The following is a 20,396-nucleotide window of genomic DNA, read 5'->3' as shown; positions in this document are numbered from 1 at the left end:
TTTAATGTCTTCAGGGTATGCAGTGAAATCCCATCTTTTATTCTTGATATTAGTAATTTGTGTTTTTTCCCCTTTTTTCCATTGATCTTGCTAGTTGATCTTTTCAAGGAACCAGCTTTTGGTTTCACTGATTTTTCTGTATTATTTTTCCTGTTTTTAGCTTCACTAATTTCTGCTCTTATCTTTAGTATTCCCTTTGTTCAGCTTGTCCTGAGCTTGTTCTGTTTTTCTTCTTCTAATTTCTTAAGGTAGGATCTTAGGTTATTGACTTAAGACCTTTCTTCTTTTTAACGTAATGTCCGTGTTTATCCACAGTAATTGTATTTGCTTTGAATTTTACTCTGATGTTAATATGGCAACTGCAGCTTTCTTTTGGTTAGTATTTGCCTATTTGCCCTTTTTTCATGTTTTTACTTTTAATCTACTTATATTATTCTATTTGAAGTTTCTTGTAGATAAAATCCAGTCTGACAATCTCTGTCTTTTAATTGATATGTTTAGACCATTCATAATTAATGTTATTATTGATGTGTTTGTATTTAGGTCTACTATTATTTGTTTTCTGTTTCTTTCCTATTTTTAATTTCTTCGTTTCCTATTTCTTGCCTTCTATTGGGTTATTTAAACATTTTTAGTGCTCAGTTTTAATTTTTATTGTGATTTTGACCATATATTTTTGTGTAGATTTTTTTAAAAAATGGTTGCTCTGGGGTTTAGAAAATACATGCTTAACTTTGTACAGTCTACCTAGAATCAATGTTTTGCTACTTTGATTGAAACATAGAAACTTTACCACTTTAGATGTTTCTTTTGCTTCCCCTCTGTTATGGGCTGAATTATGTCTCTCCCAAAATTTTTATGTTGAAGCCCCCTAACCCCCAGTGTGTGACTATAGTCAGAATGTGACTATATTTGAAGATAGGTCCTTTAAAGAGGTGATTAAGTTAGAATGAGGCTATTGATGTGTGTCTTAATCCAATCTCATTGATATCCTTATAAGAAGAGGAAATTCAGACACACAAAAATAGGCACTAAGGATATGCATGTACAAAGAAAAGACTATGTGAGGACACAGCAAGAGGCAGACATCTGCAAAGCAAAGAAAGAGGCCTCAAGGGAAACCAAGTCAACACCTTGATTATGGACTTCTAACCTCCAGAACTGTGAGAAAATATATATCTGTTGTTTAATATATATCAGTCTGTGGTATTTTGTTATGGCAGCCCTAGCAAACTAATACACTCTCTTTACATTATAGTTGTCTTGTATTTTACATCTACATAAACTGAAAACTCCTGCCAGCAATGTTGCATTTTTTTCCTTTGAACCATCAAGCGTATTTTAAATATCTCAAGAAGAGAACAAAGGTCTATTATTTTACCCAGACATTTACCATTTCTGATGTCCTTTCTTCATTCCTGATGTTCTATTTTTCCTTCTGGTGCCATTTCCCTCCTGTCTGAAGAGCTTCGTTTAGTCAATCTCTTAGAGAAGGTCTGCTGACAACAAATTCTCTTATTTTCCTTAATATGATAATGTCTTTCACTTTCATTCCTGAAAGATATTTACACTATACATTTCAGCACTTGAAAAATTTGACACTTCTTTCTGGCTTCGTGGTTTCTTTTGAGAAATCAGCTGTCACTGGAATATTTCATTGATAGGGAGATGCTTTGAAAATCTCTTCTTTGTCTTTTATTTTTACCAGTGGGTTTCTCTGGGCTTATCTTTTTTGGGGTTTATTGAACTACTTGAATCTGTGTGTTTATATCTTTCATCAAACTAGAGAAGTTTTGAGCCATTATTTCTTCAATTACTTCTTTCTTGTTTTTTTTTTTTTTCAATTACTTCTTTCTCATCACATTTTTTATCCTCATCTTTTGGGAACTACAATGACACAAATAGTAGATCTTTTGATCTTTGTTATTGTACAACAGGTCCTTGAGGCTCTGTTACTTTTTTCCCATTTTTTTTCCTCTGTGTTTTTCAGATTGGGTAATTTCTATTGATTTATTTTCAAATTCCCTTACTCTTCCCTCTGTCATCTCCATTCTGCTCTAATTTCAACCATTGAGTTTTTTTAAAAATTTCAATTATTGTACTTTTTGGTTATAAACTTTTTCTTTGGTTCCTCAGGGTAGACTCTATCTCTATTTTAACATTTGTTTCAAGAGTGTTATCAATTGCTTGCTCAAGCATTTTTATAATGTCTAAGTCTTTGTCAGAGAACGTCAACATTGTTGTCATCTTGGCATTGGTGTCTATTGCCTTTTACCATCCCTGTCAAACTTGCAATGGTTCTTCATGTGTAAAATAATTTTGGATTGTATTCTTGACATTTTAAATATTAAGCAATAAGATTCTGGGTCTTGTTTAAATTCTGTGGAGGATGTTGATGTTTTTGTCTGACAGGCAATTGACCTGGTTAGGCTCAGGCTGCAAGTCCCAATCCACCTAGGCTATGGTTCCAATGTCAGTTCAGTTCTAAGGTCTTTTGTTATATTATGTTCTTTTTAGTGCTCTTCAGGTCTGTCCTGGCTGTGTGCCACCCAGCAGTTAATCTGTTACATAAGCGGTAGTTTATCCATTAATTTAGTTCTCAAAGTCTTTAGCATGCTAATGATGATTAGATCCTGACATGTACAGCTCTGTGGTTAGCCCTTGGGATTCATAAAAAATGTTATAGTGTAGCCTTCACAAGCGCATAGCTCTTCATGATCTTCCTGGTACTTTCTGGGTTTTGTTGCCCCTCTTTTTGGTCCTCTAGTGAGAAACCTGAGGGTCTAAATGGAGGAAGAACATAGAGAAAAAAATGAAACAATGGTTTTCCTATTCTATTGAAACTGCAGCTCCACCAAATAGAGAGAAAGTTTCATCTCTTAGAATTTGGGCCTCTGCTGGCCCTGGTTATGCCACTGCTGTCTTTGCTACCATTAGATTGACTCTGGGCTTGGGCACAAGAAGGGAGAGGGGGAAAAAACCCATCAGGGATTTCCATATTTCCTCTGACTGTTAGGAGATGCTTTTCCCAGTGCTCAAGCCAAAGATAGAGTGCATTTCCTGGAGCCCTCTCTGTCCATGCCACCATACTCATTTCCAGGTTTTTGACTGTGTTGCACTCAAGTCAGGGGATACTGGAGGAAATAATGGTAAACTCATTGCTAATTCAATGGTGCTTCAAATTCTGGTATTTTTCTCCAATGAACATGTTGCAATTTATTTTTAGAGTCTTTAAAAAGTTGATGCAGGCCGGGCGCAGTGGCTCACGCCTGTAATCCTAGCACTCTGGGAGGCCGAGGCGGGTGGATCGCTCGAGGTCAGGAGCTCGACACCAGCCTGAGCAAGAGTGAGACCCCGTCTCTACTAAAAATAGAAAGAAATTATATGGACAACTAAAAATATATATATACAAAAAATTAGCCGGGCATGGTGGCGCATGCCTGTAGTCCCAGCTACTTGGGAGGCTGAGGCAGTAGGATCGCTTAAGCCCAGGAGTTTGAGGTTGCTGTGAGCTAGGCTGACGCCACGGCACTCACTCTAGCCTGGGCAACAAAGCGAGACTCTGTCTCAAAAAAAAAATATTAAAAAAAAAAAAAAAAGTTGATGCAAATGTTCTATCCAGATTTTATAGTTATATTCAGTGGGAAAGAAAGGGTAGACTGTGTTTACTTCATTTTACCTAGAACTGGTATCCCTCAATAAATGTTTAAAAGCTAAAAATAATACATTTTCTATGATCTAAAATGGAATTAAGTATTAAACATATTAAATCAATAACAAAAATATGTGTGAAAATCTCCCCCCCAATTTGAAATTAAACAATACACCTCTAAAGCACCTATGTACCAAAAAAGAAATCACAAGATAAATTAGAAAATATATTGAACTGGGCCAGGTATGGTGACTAATACCTATAATCCTAGTACTTTGGGAGGCTGAGGTAGAAGAATCATTTGAGGTCAGGCATTCAAGACCAGCTTGGGCAACATAGTGAGAGTCTGTCTCTACAAAAACAAAATTAAAAAAATTAGCTGGGTGCAGTAGTGTGCACCTGTAGTCCTAGCTCTTAGGAGGATGAGGCAAGAGGATCACCTGAGCCAAGGAGTCTGAGGCTGCAGTGAGCTATGATTGCACCCTGTACTCCAGCCTGGGCAGCAGAGTAAGACCCTGTCTCAAAAAAATTTTTTCTGAACTGAATGAAAATGAGAAGATGCTATATCAAAACAGTGCCTATAGGAAATTTAAGAACATTCAATCATTATATTACCAAAGAAGAAAGGTCAAAACTCAAAGAATCTAAGCTCCTACTTTAGGGGACCAGAAAAAGAAAAGCAGTTTATACCCAAAGTGGAAAAGTGAAGAAAGTAATGAAGAGCAGAAATCAATGAAATAAAAAACAAACAAAAATAAGGAAAATTCATAATACAAGAAGCTGTTTTTGAAAAGATCAATAAAATGATAATACTTACATTGATTTAAAAAAGTGTGAAGACAAAAATTACCAGTGTTAGGAGTTGAAGAATATCATTACAGATCTTATATGCATCAAAAAGATAATATGACCAACTTTTTGCCCATAAATTTGCCAGTAAACTAGATAAAATAGGCAAATGTCTTGAAAGGTATACATTTCCAAAACTAACCCAAAAAGAAATAGGAAATCTGAGCAGACCTATATGAATTCAAAATAAGTTCATAATTTAAAATCTTTCAACAAGAAAATCCAGTTTCAGATAACTTGTCTGATGAATTCTATCCAACATCTAGGAAAAAATAATTAAATGGAGAAAGGAACATTTTCTTTTTTTTTTTTTTTTTTTTTGAGACAGAGTCTCACTCTGTTGCCCAGGCTAGAGTGAGTGCCGTGGCGTCAGCCTAGCTCACAGCAACCTCAAACTCCTGAGCTCAAGCGATCCTCCTGTCTCAGCCTCCCGAGTAGCTGGGACTATAGGCATGCGCCACCATGCCCGGCTAATTTTTTCTATATATATTTTTAGCTGTCCATATAATTTCTTTCTATTTTTGGTAGAGATGGGGTCTCGCTCTTGCTCAGGCTGGTCTCGAACTCCTGAGCTCAAACAATCCGCCCACCTCGGCCTCCCAGAGTGCTAGGATTACAGGCGTGAGCCACCGCGCCCGGCCGGAACATTTTCAATAAATGGTGCCATCAAATAAACTTTTCCAGAGCTCCGGGAGTTAATCAACAGCTTAAAACAATCTGAAGAGTGTTTATTCAAGGAAAACATCTGAATCTTGCTAGAAACAGTGAGTTTCTTTCTTCTGAATTTTCTTGTGGGGAGAAAAAGGAACAAAAAGAAAACCTAGTGAGTTTTGTGGTATTATTAACTTGTCCTATCCAATCCTCTTTTTCCCAGGTCCCTGTTATCCTTGAAAACCAATAGCGTTATAACTATGGTAGCTATGAAAATCAGCAGCCTAGTAGACATGGTGGTGGGGGGGAATAATGCATTTGGAACTACCTAAAAATTTCCATTCCCAGAGAATTATCATTATTTGACCTGTCTGGAAGCTTCCTGGAAACCCCCACTTGCAGCACTCATCTTTATTTGGCCTGACTCAGAGCTTGTTCACTGCTAGTAGCCTTTTCCCTGGGGCGGTTGTCAAAAGCAATTAGTGGCAATTGTTAAACACTGAAACTGATTGAAGTTGGATTAACAGTTGGGGCAAATAAGAGGCTAACCAAAAACTTAAAAGAAAAAATTGGGAAATCATATTTCCATAGGTACCTTTGCAAAGCTTTGATGTATCCCTGGGAATCTAAAAGGCCATGCCCATGTGCAGGGCTGTATACATGCCCAAGGACCTGAGAAGGTAATAATCTTTCACCTCTGGCTGATCTTGAGGCTCTGCACAGGCAGGAAGTAAATAATAAAGCAGAGTTTTCAACTGCTAGAGCATTGAAGTCATGCCCCAACACACACACAGAGCCCCCTGGCAAAGGCTGGGAAACTTATTTCAAGGCATTTAAGAATACCTTTGTCTAATGATTAGCTGTACACTAAGCTAAAGAAGCAAAGATCTCAGTGGCCACACACAACAAAGAATACAGATTTTACAGAATTAGTTCAGGAAAGTCACTAAGCAAAAAAGCTTCAGCATCAGCAAGAGCAAACAGCAACAACAAACAATGCTGAGGAAGAGGGGAATCTGATTTCCACAACTGCCATATTATGTGATTTAAAATGTCTAGCTTTCAGGAAAAAAGTATTAGGCATGTGAAGAAACAGGAAAGTATGGCTCATACATAGAGGAAAAAAGCACTCAAGAGAAACTTCCTGAGGAAGCTTAGGCATTGGACTTAGTTGACAAAGACTTTAAATCAGCTATGACAAATGTGTTCAAAGAACTAAAAGAAGCCATTTCCAAAAAACAAAAGGAAAATATGAGAACAATGTCTAACTACATAGAAGACATCAATAAAAAGAAATTATTAAAAGAACAAATAGAAATTTTGGAGTTGAAAAGTCTAATAACTGAAATAAAAAATTCACTAGAGTGTTTCAGTAGCAGATTTGAGGTGGAAGAGGAAAGAATTACTGAACCTGAAGATGGGTCAATTGAGATTATCTAATCTGGGGAACAGATTTAAAAAGGATCAAGAAAAATTAACAGAGCCACAGAGACCTTTGGGACATCATCAGGCGTACCAACAAATGCATATTGTGAAACACACACACACACACACACACACACAGAGAGAGAGAGAGAGAGAGAGAGAAAGAGAGTGGCAGAAAGAATACTTGAAGTATAATTGCTGAGAACTCCCCAAATTTTATGAGAGTTATGAATCTGCATACCCAAAAAGCTCAACAAACCCCAAGTAGGATGAATTCAAAGAGATTCACACTGAGACACATTACAATTAAACTGTCAAAAGCCAAAGATGAAGAAAGTCTTGAAAGCAGAAAAACAGAAATGCCTCATGCGGTACAAAGGATTTTCAATAAGATTAACAGCTGATTTCTCATCAGAAACTATGGAGGCCAGAAGGTAGTGGGATGACATATTCAAAGTGCTGGGAAAAAAATATTGTCAATTAAGAATTGTATATTCAGCAAAACTAAAACGGAAAAACTGAAATTGTATATTCAGAACCTCCCATTTATAGCTGCTTGGTCAGATGCATGAGTGGCCTGGACTTGCCATTGGCATCTGAAGTGAAAGCCAGTCATGTGGGACTGAACCTTTAACCTGCAGGGTCTGCGCCGATTCTAGGCAGTTAGTGTCAGAATTGAAATAAATTATAGGACAGCAGTTGGTGTTTGCAGAGAATTGTTGTTGTTGTTGCAAAATACCCTAGAGTATGATGTTAGCATAAGAAGAGAAATTAAATTGGTGGAACAGACTGTAAGTCCAGAAAAATATACAAATACAGTTAGCACAAACAGGCATATATAAGCCTGTTCACTTCAGCATTATTTATAAGATCAAAAAGATGCAATCGGTTCAAAAATGTGTCAATAGAGAGTCATTAAATAAGCATGTCTGTGCTTGGGAACACCGTGCAGCCCTTAACAAGAAGGAGGTGGGCAGTGACAGGGAAGACCCACCCATAAGACGCACTTTTAGGCAAAAGCATGTTACAGAGAAAAATTTGTAAAAACATCCACAACCTATTACACACGTGTGTGTATGCTTATAGGTATATAAATATGCACAGAAATATACCTGAAAAGGCATACATCCAATTGCTGTCTCTGGACCTGGGGATCAGAGATGAGGTGGATTTCTTATTTTACTACCTTTCCCTAACCTGTCATGCCCAAGCTGTCTGTTAATATATACCTTAAACCAGCCAGCAATATGGTACCATCTCTCCCACGGCCATATGCACAGCCAAGGCAGAGAGGAGGGCAATGTCTCCTCTCCCCAGGACACCTAATGATCCATTTAAGGAATTTTTGCTTTTCAGCTGAACAATCTGGGCTCTTTGGATTTGGAGGTTCTAGTGCCCAAGGAAAGAACCCATCCATCAGGGAAGACAGCCTGGGTTCTGTTTAAATTCCAAGCTGAGACCAATTCCTGGCTGATTTGGGCTTCTCATAAAGCAGGGGATGGGGATAATTGTACTTTTGGGTGTCATTAATTCTGATTAAGAAGGGAAAGTGGTCTGCTGCCTCACCATGGAGGGAAAAGGGACTGGGTCTGCAATCCTTGAGGCTCACTGGGGAGTCATGTAATATTCCAGTGTCCTGGAACAATAATGGCCAATGGCAAATTGTGGTGACTCAATAAAGGCGGGGCCCCTAAAGACTTGGACACTGTAGAGATGAAATTTTGGATCACCCCACCAGGTAAAATGTCCTGACCAGCTGAGCTGCTGGGAGAAGGTAAGGAATCATAGAAAAGGTAGCAAAAGAAGGAAACTATTGAGATGATTGCCAACTGTGAAAGGAGTCTCAGAGGCAGAAGCATTTAGGAAAGAAAAGATGGCTGATTGCCAAGGATTGCAAAAGAATCAGATTTTGGGAGGACAGGTTTGCCAAACAAAACCCACAACAGGCATTGAAAGGGAAATTCTGGAAGATTACCAACATTTACAAGTTTTTATCAGTCTGTTCATGATGGCAAAACCCAGCACTTTTCTCACATGATTTTCATATTCACAAAAGGTCATGACATATCCAGGCATCAGCATTGCAAAGTCAGGGATAGCACTGTTTTTCCTAGGGAGTCAGCAGTTTATGGGAAAAGCTCGAGGTTTAATTTATTTTGGGGACTAGAAGGAGAACTACTTTTTTTTTTTTTTTTTTGGTGACACCCACATGCAATTTATGTGTAGAATTCTGTCTGCTCTACCTTCATGGTATACACAGAATCAGACCGCTTCTCACCACTTCCATGCACACACCCCTCGTCTCTCACCCGGATACCACCGCAGCTCCTTACCTGGACTCTCTGTTTCCTTATTCCTTTTCATGAAATTCACAACACTAAAGCCACACTGTGACAGCTAACACATAAGTCAGGTTATGTCATTCCTCTGATCCAACCTCTCCAAAGCCTGCCCCTCTGACTTGGAGTAAAAATAAATTCTTAATAACAGTCTACAAGGCTCTAAAGGGTTGGCACCCCATGTTTTCCCCTGTGACCCACCAACTCCTCTCCTGTCTAGCTCACTTCTCTACAAAATCTCTGGCATCTCTGGCAAATGCATGATCCTCATCCACACCAGACATCCTCCCACCTCAGTGTCTTTGCACTTGCTCTGCCCTCTGCCTAGAGCCCTCTTCCTCCCAGAGCTCTCTGACTTGCTCCCTTACCTCCTTCAAATTTTGCTCAGATATCGCCTTTCCAGTGAGGCCTTTCTTGACACCCTGCTCTTGATGGGCAATGAAAAACTGACCCCAACTCACATCCCTGCTATTTTCTGCCATACCACTATCACCGTGTGACTTACATATACTTAACTCATTTATTTTGTTTATCAGTCACTCACGAGAATGTATGCTCCATGAGGGCAGGGCCTTTTTGTCTGTTTGTTCACGTCTATAATAAAGCATGCCTCTTCTGAAGGACAGTGCCTGGTGTGCTGTAGACATTCAATAAGTACTTGTTGAATGGATTCGTACATGCATGTATGAGTGAGTGGAGAAACATAGCATGTTCTTTCCGGGGAAGATTCAATAATATAAAAATGTTGGTTATCCTCCAATTAATATAGGAATACAGTGTAATGCTGTGGGAGGCACAGAGATGAGCTACCCACATCCCCCCTTCTAGGACGGATGTGTTGTCCAGCTGTGGGGAGTGTGATCTGCAGACAGGCACTTCCCCTGAGGTCACGCCCCTGCTGGGGTCCTCCTCACCCAGGTACTAGGCGAGGTGGTGCTACAAAGGCCCCCCCCATGTTGACTCAATGCTGGACAACTCCCAGAACTCCCTGTAGGGTTGGCTGAAGCTTTGTTGGGCCTCTATGGCTGTTCAGCTTCTTCTTCTGCTGAGCACTGTTTCTTCCCCCTTCTATTTCCAGTATTGATCCCTAATAAATACCTTGCACCCCAAATTCAGCCTCAGCCTTGGCTTCCAAAAACCCAACCTGTAACATATATTAATCAAAATAACAAATAAAAGAAAAACACGAAAACAAACTGGAAACAACCTATATATCCATTAGTAGGGAATTGCTTGGCCAGGCGCAGTGGCTCACACCTGTAATCTGAACACTTTGGGAGGCGGAGGTGGGAGGATCACTTGAGGCAAGGAGTTTGAGACCATCCTGAGCACCATAGCAAGACCCTGTTTCTAAAAAAAAAAAAATTAGGGAAATGATTCATAGATTATGGTACATATGATGAAATGAGGTAGAGGTGAATAAAGTACATTTTCTGAACTGATGTGGAGAAATGTTCCTGATATATTAATTCAATAAAAGAAAGTTGCAGAACACAATCTCATTTACATGGAAAATATAATCTCAAATGTATTTCAGGAACCTTTTAAGACAGGTTCCTTCCTATTGAAAGGGACATGTGCATAGGTTCAAGGCAGCCCCTTTAGGGATCGGCAGGGCTTGCAGGGCTTGCAGGACGAGTTGGAATCCTGTTTGTCAGCACAGCGTGCGTGTAGAGAGCCTGTTGAACAGAGGGTGTTGAACACTTTCCTTCATGAGTCATGTGATCTTGGGCTCTGAACCTCAGTCCATCATCCAAAATGCCTCTCAAGGCTCTCGTGGGATCAAATGATTATGTGAAGCATGTGTCTGGTATAATCCCCATCACAGATTAGATGCTCCATAAAAGTTGGCTCTTTTCCCTGGCTCCTCCCCTCCCATTCCGGCCAGGAAATCCTATTCCCTCGCACCCTCTTTCCGCCTTCTGAGTAGAGTGAGGCAAGTGAGGCTGGAGCTGAGGAGCTTAATGGCTGAAGCCCCAGAGTACGCTCGGACACCAGGGACTTGGGCTAGGATTAAGCAAGAGCAGAGGATGGGCTCCTCTGGGCCCAGGAGTACGATGGCAGAGACACCAATAATTCTGGGAAATTGAAAGGAGGCAGGAAGTGAAAGGAGGTTGTGGGGTAGAGGAGGAACCACAGCTCCGCACCACAGATGGTGGAAATGAGGAAGTCATTGGAGCTCTGAAAAGGGGGAAAGGAGCAGGCCCACCCCGGAGGAGGAGAGAAAAGCTGGCCTCGTACCCAGCTCTCCCCACGTGCAATCTCTGTGTGTGTTCCAATTCCAGCTTATTGAGGAAATGGGATGTCCCAGATTATAGACTCCTGGGCTTTCAGACATAAGACCAGCAGGAATCTGGTCGCGCATGTGGCTCCTCCTTGGTCACCTCTACCCCAACTCTCCAGGACTGAATTCCTCCAACTCTGAACGACTTCCCAACTCTGGTCACTGCTGTACAGTGAATCCAGGAATCGCAGCCTCCAGGATTTCCACAGGTAACTGGGCTGGGGATGCAGGTGAGACCAAGGGGACAAGGGATTATCTTAGAGGAAGCAGGGTTTTGGGTGGCACTGAATGGGAAGGAATATAAGCGATGGTTTGAGATTGAAGTAGCAAGTGGAGGCTTGAGGCTCTAGTCCCTTTACTGAACTTGAGATTGAATTATGGCAGCCACAATCCCAGCCACAAACTGAGACTCAAATTCAGCCCTATCACCAGCCCAATTCCAGCCTGTCCTCAGCTCCAACCCCAGCCACAGCCCTAATCCCAATACTAACCCAACTCCCATTTTAACCCGACCTCAGCTTCAAGTCCAGGTTCAACTTGAAATCTTAACTCCAGCCCCAACCCAAAATTGAATTTCAATTCTATTCTATTAATATTTCCAAATTCAGTGCCAAGCTTAGGCCCCAATTGCATTTGTGGCTCCAGCATGAGTATAGATCCCAATCCAAGCCTGAAACACGACCTTCAGTCCAACCCCAATGACAGACCCAGTCCTCACAAGGAATTCAGCTCTGATTTTACCTGCACTTTCAGTGCCAAACTCAACTCAACCCCGTTCCAAAGCCCAAGCCTGACCCCACTTCTCACCTTGGCCGCAGACCCAGGCCCATTCCCACCCTGGCCCTAAACCGTAGGTCCACCTGCAGCTCCAGCCTAGTCCCAGCCTCCTCCCTGCCCCAGCTGTGCCCCAGCTGGCCCTGCCTCCGTTTCAGCTCTGAAATCCAGACAGAGGCCGTGCTGGCCCAAGCATGAAGTACGAAGACCTCCAGTACTTGGAGAGTGAGGAGAAAAATCAGGGCGTTAAAAATGGTAAGAGGAAAGGAGAAGACTCTTTTAAAATGTTTAGAAGGATTTCTCTTGTCATGCCATATCTGCACGTCCCCCAGGCACACTGGTGTGTCCCCCACTTGGAGGTGGTCAGGGCCCAGCCTCGGAGGGACCCAGTGTGAAGAGGATTCAAGGTCCTCAGAAAGACTGAACAGGCAGGACCACAGTGGACCTGGCTCCCTGTGCTTTGTGGGCAGGGGTGAGAGGAGAGGGGTGGAGGGAGATGAGTAGTTGGGTTTGGAAGGGAAACTCATGTGTGAACCTGCTGGTGCAGGTGGGTGTGAGCCTGCCAAGGGCCTGGCTGCCCCTGCGGTCCCCATGTCCTCCTGCCTCTCCCCCAGCTCTGATGACAGGATCTCCCCTAGCAACATGGTCTGCTGTCTGTGTATTGTACATGGGTCCCCAGGGGAATGATGGACCCATGTGACTGGGGATTTGTGCTGGTCCACCAGGTCAAAGTCCTGGGCCTCCCCCACCCTCCACTCTCCTCCTCTAGCCCTCCCCTAGCATTACCTGGGTCCAGCTGTCACCCCTGGACTGGTCCCTGGGCCCTGTCCTCCTCCTGTCTCTGACATGTCCTGGGCCCTGCCTGTTCTGACACCCTCTCCTTTTGCAGGGCCGCCTCCTACCGCAGGGCCGTCTTTCCTGCGGCGTCTCTGTCCCGGGCCCAGCCTCCTCCTCCTGTCTCTGGGCCTCAGCCTCCTGCTGCTGGTCATCATCTGTGTGGTCGGAAGCCAGAGTGAGGGTCACGGGGTGGGCGGGGAAGAGAGAAATCATGGGGGCCCCATGGTAGGGCAGTGGTGGGGCGATGGTGAGGACCATGGCAGGAGCACTGACGGGCACCGTGCTGGGGCAGCTGCGGAGATCACTGAGGGTCACGACAGTGGCAGTGCTATCAACCGCCGTGGGGCCATAACAGGGCGCTGGTGCTGATGGCGGCATTAACGGGCTGACTGACGGGAATGTTGGGGGGCCGCTGGGGGAGATGGCTCTGGGCCATAATCAGGACGGCTGCTGGCTCTGCCACTTATTAGCTGGGTTATGTGGTCACATTACTTCACCTCTCGGAGCCTATTTCCTCCTCTGCAATACTGGATAACAACAGTGCCTGCCCCACTGGGTCTTCCTGAGGACCCAATGGGACAATGCTGTAGGGTGCCCTGCTCAGTGCTGGCACAGACAGGACCTGACTGACACGTCTTAGCTCTGATCGTGCCATCCATCTGATCAGATTCCAAGTTTCAGAGGGACCTGATGACGTTGAGAACAACTTTCAGCAACTTCACCTCAAACACTGTGGCTGAGGTCCAGGCACTGACCTCCCATGGTGAGCCTGGCTTGGACGGGGCTCTGGGCTGGGGCCACGTGGGGGAGGGGGGACCTGAGTCCTGAGCCAAGTCCCCATGTCCTGCAGGTAGCAGCTTGCAAGAAACGGTCACATCTCTGAAGGCTGAGGTAGAGGGTCACAAGCAGGAACTGCAAGCGGGTGAGAGACCTTCCCAGAGGGTGTGGAAGGAGGCGGGGCTCTCAGATAAAGGTGGGGCGGGAACAGCCTGCTGGAGCTGAGGTGCCCTCCCCCACAGCCCGCAGCTTGGAAGGCAAGGTGCTTTCTCTGGAGAGCCGGCTGGAGAGACAGGAGCAGCAACGCCAAGCAGGTCTGCCGGCTGCTCCCTGCCCCTGGGCATGGCACGTGTGGGAGGGCAGGAAGGTTCCTAGGCTGGGCCCCGTGCAGGGGCATCTGAGCTCCAGGGACACATTGAGCTGAAGCCACACCCAGGGCTCTGTCCCCACTGCCCATCTGTGTGTGTTCCAGATCATTCTGAAATGCTCCTGCGAGTCCAGCAGCTGGTGAAAGACCTGAACTCCCTGACTTGCCAGATGGCTTTGCTCAAGAGCAATGGTGAGGAGGGTGCGAGGAGTGCCCGGCCCCACTTTCCTGCCCATGGCCTGCTGGGCAGCGCCTCAGCCCCCTCTACCTCCTTTCAGCCTCGTCAGGCTCCGAAAGGACCTGCTGCCCCGTCAACTGGGTGGAGCACGAGGGCAGCTGCTACTGGTTCTCTCACTCCGGGAAGCCGTGGCCCGAGGCAGAGAAGTACTGCCAGCTGGAGAGCGCGCACCTGGTGGTCATCAACTCCAGGGAGGAGCAGGTGGGGGCTCTGGCACTCAGCTCCCAAGACACGTCCCCTTTAGGGCAATGGTTGCCAACCTTGGCTGCACACTGGAACCACCCCAGGAGCTTCAGGAACGACTGCCATCTGAGCCACACTCTCAGAGATTTAATTGGCCTGGGCACTGGGATAAACATTTCCAAACTCAGTTGATTTAACAAAGAGCTAAAGTTTTGAATTGCTAGTCCAAGGAGTTGGCTGGCATGAGGAGATGTCACCAATGCCCTTCTGTTGCTCCAGAATTTTGTCCAGAAACATCTACAATTCTCATACGCCTGGATGGGCCTCAGTGACACTGAGGGAGTCTGGAAATGGGTGGACGGGACGGACTACAACACCAACTTCCAGTGAGTGCACGTCGGCTTTCTGTGCCCCACATCCTCCCCCAGCTCTGCCCCCAGGGATCTGACCCAAAGCCCCTTGTCCCCAGACCGGAATTCTACTCCATCCACCCTTCCTAACTGGCTGTCGTCCTCTCCCCTCAGGAACTGGAAGCCAGGCCAGCCTGATGACTGGCAAGGGCACGGGCTGGGCGGAGGCGAGGACTGTGCCCACTTCCTCCTCGACGGCAGGTGGAACGACGACGTCTGCCAGAGGCCCTACCTCTGGGTCTGCGAGGCCAGCCTGGGCCAGGCCAGTCGGGAGAGCCACGGAGCTGCCTCTGGTTAGACTACCTGGACAGGGAAGTAGCGGCGGGGAGTGGCGTTCTTCCCCAGAGACCCCTAACGAGACCGCTCTGGGAGAGGAATAAGCCCTGGAAGATTGGAAGCACTGCCGTTGTTTTGAATTTTTTTCTCCTTAATGTTAAAAAGACAATATAGAGCTCCTAAGGTTTTATTTTTTTCCCAACTTTCAAAATCAGCTTTATTGAGGTATAATTTTTACATAATAAAATGCACCCATTTAAAGAGTAGAAGCAGCACTCTGGGAGGCTGAGGCAGGCGGATGGCTTGAGCTCAGGAGTTTGAGACCAGCCTGAGCAAGAGTGAGACCCCGTCTCTACCCAAAATAGAAAAAGTTAGCCGGGTGTGGTGGCTCATGCCTATAGTCCCAGCTAGTTGGGAAGCTGAAGTGGGAGGATCCCTTGAGCCCAGGAGTTAGAGGTTGCAGTGAGCTATCGTGATGCCACTGCACTCTAGCCTGGGGTGACAGCGTGAGACTCTGTCTCAAAAAAAAAAAAAAAGGAAACTGAACCTCCTTCCTCACTACTTCCCTTATATAATAATAAATAAATAAATAAAAATTTTAAAAAAGAAATAAAGAGTAAAGATAACTTTTGACAAATATAGATACCTAGGTACCTACCACTCCAATCACAATATAGAACATTGCTGTCACCCCCACAAGTTCCCTCATGTTTCTTTGCAGTCTAACTGCCTCCCTGTCCCCAGGTGACTAAAGATCTGCTATCTTTCATTATTAATTGATTTTGCCTGTTTTAGAATTTCATGTAAATGAAATCACACAGTATATATTCTTTTGTGAGACCTGATGTGTTTTGTGTTGCTTGATTTTTGGTAATCTAAAAATGGCAAAGCAGAGAAGCTAGGTGAGGCCTTGGAAAGTCCTACATTATTGTGAAAGGAGCATGTTCTTTTCTTATAGATTTGAGTTCAAATCTTTTGTCATTTACTTAAAAGCTGTGTAAACTTAGTGTGATCAGAAAATGCAATTGTTTAATTTCTCTGGAGATCCCAGAGTTGTTGGGAGAAGTAGATAAGATCCCCAGATGGGCTGGGCACGGTGGCTCACGCCTCTAATCCCAGCACTCTGGGAGGCCAAGGCAGGAGGATCGCTTGAGCTCAGGAGTTCGAGACCAGCCTGAGTAAGAGTGAGACCCCCACCTCTACTAATAATAGAAAAATTAGCTGGCCATGGTGGTGTGCTCCTATAGTTCCAGCTACTTGGGAGACTGAGGCAGGAGGATCGCTTGAGCCCAGGAGTTTGAGGTTGCTGTGAGCTATGATGATGCCACTGCACTCTAGCCTGGGCAACAGAGTGAGACTCTATCTTAAATAAATAAATAAATAAAAATCCCCAGATGTATTGGTTAGCTATCACTGTGTAACAAACCACCCCAAAGCTCAGTTATACAGTCAGCATTTATTGTAGCTCATGTGTCTAAAGGTCTGGTCTGGCCAGGTTTGGCTCATTTTGGCTGGGCTTCTTCATGCCTCTGTGGTCAGCTGGTGGGTGGACTGTGGGTTGGCTGGTCTAGAGTAGCCTTGCTCCCATGTCTGACAATTGGCTGGCTGAGGGCTGGGACAATGGGGATGACTGGGCCACATTAGGCTAACAGGGGCTTGTTCATAGAGTGGTTGGGAAGGATTCCAAGAATGCAAGGGCTCCAGAGTCTCAGGCTTGGAACTGAAGCATCATTTCTGTTGCATCCTATTGACCAAAGCAGATCACAAGGCAGCCCAGATTCAAGGAGTGGAGAAATAGGAACTACAAAGTCATGTGGTGTAGAGAATGGATATAGAGCGGGGTGGAGGTTGCTATTTTTTCCAATGAATTTATCATATCTGGGAAGCATCTCAGGTATCAAGAACGAACTCATAGCTAATTTCATTAAGAGCAGGCAGGACCCATTCATTGCTGTATTACTCATATTCGGAAAGCTGCCTGGTGTGCAGGAGGGTCTCAATTAGTATTAATTAAAAGTAAAGAGGCTGAAGTCAGAGAGCAGGTATGGCAAGGATGGAATCTAGCTCTTTCTTGGGAGGCAGCACCCCTTCACCTTGCTCTGCCCACAAGCATCACATGAAGATCACCAGGCTGGAGCAGAGGGGTCTTGGCAGGGAATACTCAGAAGGGACACAGAACCAATGGGGTCTTAAGGGCACTGCCCAGTGTGTGAGAGATTTCAGAGGGAGCAGTTGGCACCCAGCTGGTTCTGTGGGCACCAAATGCTGAAACTCAGTGCAGCCAAGTGCACAAGGACCAAAGTCCTCAGGTGGTCTCAGGTGTGTCAAGGACGCCACAACAGCATCCAGTCAGTAATCTGGGGTCGGGGTTGGGCGGAGGGTTGGTAAAGAGAAAAAGGGATATCAGGAAATCTTCTCAGCCTGAGGACCTGATACCATTAGGTGATCAAGGGAAGCCGACCGTCCAGGAGAAGGTGCCACTGCTGTGCCTAGGCTGTGCCCTACAGGCTCGTGACAAGATGCTCTCGTTCTTTAAAGTGAGCAGTGGGCCAGGTGCGGTGGTTCATTTCTGTAACTCCGGCACTTTGGGAGGCTGAAGTGGGAGGATCACTTGAGGCCAGGGGTTCAAAGCTAGCTGGGGCAACATAACAAGACTCTATCTCTACAAAAAATAGAAAAAATTAGCCAGGCATGATAGTCTGTGTCTGCAACCCTAGCTTCTCAGAAGACTGAGGTGGGAGGATCACTTGAGCCCAGGAGTTCGAAGCTACAGTGAGCTATGATCGCCCCGCTGCACTCCTGCCTGGGTGATAGAGCAAGACCCTGTCTCTAATAAACAAACAAACAGGCAGTGGTTGCTAGTGAGCATAACATGGGGCCCACCTCCAGAAAGACCATAATTGTGCCTGACAAGTGCAGGGGGGAGGTACTCAGAGGATTGATGTTGGGGGTGAACATACCTCAGTTCAGTGCTCCAAATACTATCAACTGCTTATTTTTATTTTGTATCTTTCTGCACTGCTTTAATTTTCTACCTTGTGCATTATGCTTTTCCAAGTGCATTCGAAATTTACGTAACTCGTTAATAAGGGAGCCGTAGAATGGTAAAGCTGGTTCTAAGGAGTACAGGACAGACAGAAATGTTTTCTGTCGTTGAAATGAAGACTGCAGGAACAAGATTGCTAAAGTAGGGGGAAAACTGGTTAATGCCCAACAAGCCAATAAAACTGAACATTTGGGGCTATTTTTCTACCGCACGGGAATAGTTTGATGTTCATTGGACAAAGTCCATTTGCATTTGCTATCAGACAAGAGCCATTTGCTTGGTTATCTAGTTTCCTTCAGGATTTTAAAGTATCTTATTCAAGAGTTAATAGTAGGTCAAACAAAGGGACATGTCCCTATAGAATTAGATAATCCTTGCCTGGGCCTGTGAGATAGTGTCCAGAGTGGCAAGGGACATGATATGGGGCCATCCTTTTGCTCTTTTCTGTTTTTTCTGATCAGCCCCCTTTTGTAAGCATAAGTAACTCATAAAGATTGTTGTTTATCACTAAAATCAACAAAACAATCCACCCACCAATCCACCCCCATCTGGTTGTGTTTGGGCCTGATTCATTAATATATATTTACACATATTATATATCAATAGCCTCAATCACTTTAGAGATTTGAAAAGTATTATTACTTTTATTTATTGTTGTATTCTGAAGTTAGAAAAACAACCCACAGAAATTTATTTCCAGCAGCTTTTGCCTATGGTACCTATAATGTGGGTGAATTCTACTTTCCCAAATTCCCCCAAATCTGCTAAGGTTCCTTGGGAAATAAACTTCCTTACATATTGATAGAACAGGCACCAGATCAGCTTCCTAGGAGGGTTTCGTAAGTACCTTGTTCCTTAATGATGGACTCGAAATATCTATTAAATCAAATGTATCTCAAATAAGGCACTCCAGAAAATTCAGATAACTTTGTTGCACAATTTGGTTTTTAAACCATGTCCTGGTAAAAAGGAGGACATGATCTTATTGCATCTATGCAAAAAACTACATCGCTATTAAAAAGTAAAGAGATTTAGTAAAAATATTTTTCCCTGAATGCTAAGAAATCAGTGAGGATGTAAATGTTCAGAGAATATTTTACTAAATTAAATAATGGAGGCAGATTAAGAGGCATGAGAAAGGGCTTTGCCATAAAACTATAAAAATAGAACATTAAGATAATACCAATACTATTCCAAATCAACACTGCTTGTTTATTTCCCTTGTCAGCTTACGCAGTCCTACTTAAATAATTCTTGTTCTGCTGAGCGGTGGGTCAGCATTCAGGTTTCATGAAGTCCTCTACATCTGGGCTAGAATAGCCCTGAAATCTTGCCTCAGTCTGATGACAGAACTGACATTGTCTTAGTACTGTCTACTCAGAAGCTCATACTCATGAGTCTCTTTCTTGAAATAACATTATTTAAAAACACTTGGTATGATGCCTTCCATGAGGCTTTGAGACTGTCCTCCTTTGATGAAGATGCATTTTTTAAAACCGTGTAGCTTACAGTGGAATCTTCCGGCAAGCATCAGGAGTAACAGAAACCATATGTTGATAAGGTTGAATGGCTACAGTTAATTTATTACAATAACCAGCAATATTGCCATGGAGGAGAGTAACGTTACCTTGAAGTGTAACACTGAACTATTTTACGAGGATTTGATTGATGCTTCCCAAAGAGTAAGAACATTTTATGGACATTGAGGGCATGGGGACAAATCTCCAGCCCTTTCCAATCTATTGTGCAGAGGGTACAGTCTCTGAAATATGTTTATATGATTAACATTTGGCCAATAGGTAATTAACCTAGGAATGGCTGAATTCCCCTTTTCACTGGACAGCTCTTCCCATGAAGCTCTTAAAATAGCGTGGAGATAAGTGAGAACATGGAGCACACTAAACCAAACCAACCCTACCCCCTACCCCTTTTAAAGCCTCCCTCTTTCTCTAGAGCAAAATAAAAAGTCTTTGTGGTTGTCCAGTAGCCTTCTTGGACACCCCAAAGATAGGTTAGGGTAAAAGATTCAAATTTTTATTTTTCTGAATTTAGAGTCTGATCTTGAGAAGGCAAAATTAAAAGAGTTATCAGAGAAGATTGATCATTTGATTAGGATAGTTGTATGGATGCCTGGAACAAAGGATTGGCTGTGTTTTATATACAGAGTTGACACAGTAATTTTTAAAAAATAAAAACAGCAGAGAGTAACACGATTGTAAGAAACCTTAACACATTCAGCAGTGAGGAACTGTTGCTTGCATTAATATTCTTAGGCATAACAAATTCAG

General features: G+C 43.9%; 1 protein-coding gene across 1 annotated transcript; it reads left to right on the top strand.

Moving 5' to 3' along the window:
• The first annotated feature begins 12,168 nt into the window (after window positions 1-12,168).
• CLEC10A (C-type lectin domain containing 10A) lies at window positions 12,169-15,084 on the top strand. The gene is made up of 8 exons (XM_069483086.1): window positions 12,169-12,229; window positions 12,864-12,986; window positions 13,479-13,574; window positions 13,662-13,733; window positions 14,061-14,147; window positions 14,234-14,394; window positions 14,656-14,762; window positions 14,901-15,084. The coding sequence occupies exons 1-8, from the start codon at window positions 12,169-12,171 to the stop codon at window positions 15,082-15,084; spliced, it is 891 nt and encodes a 296-aa protein (XP_069339187.1).
• The last annotated feature ends 5,312 nt before the right edge of the window (window positions 15,085-20,396 follow it).

Source organism: Eulemur rufifrons, chromosome 9 (assembly GCF_041146395.1).
Source record: "Eulemur rufifrons isolate Redbay chromosome 9, OSU_ERuf_1, whole genome shotgun sequence".
NCBI lineage: Eukaryota > Metazoa > Chordata > Mammalia > Primates > Lemuridae > Eulemur > Eulemur rufifrons.
The sequence above is the reverse complement of the archived record's forward strand: the minus strand, read 5'-3'. Positions and strand labels throughout refer to the sequence as shown.

Bases quoted from the DNA above. Each gene is read 5' to 3' on its own strand.
- CLEC10A (XM_069483086.1), top strand. From the start codon at position 12,169: ATGAAGTACGAAGACCTCCAGTACTTGGAGAGTGAGGAGAAAAATCAG. The intron at 12,230-12,863 runs GTAAGAGGAAAG...CTCCTTTTGCAG, and splicing joins AAATCAGGGCGTTAAAAATG to GGCCGCCTCCTACCGCAGGG. The intron at 13,734-14,060 runs GTGAGAGACCTT...TGTGTGTTCCAG, and splicing joins CAAGCAGGAACTGCAAGCGG to ATCATTCTGAAATGCTCCTG.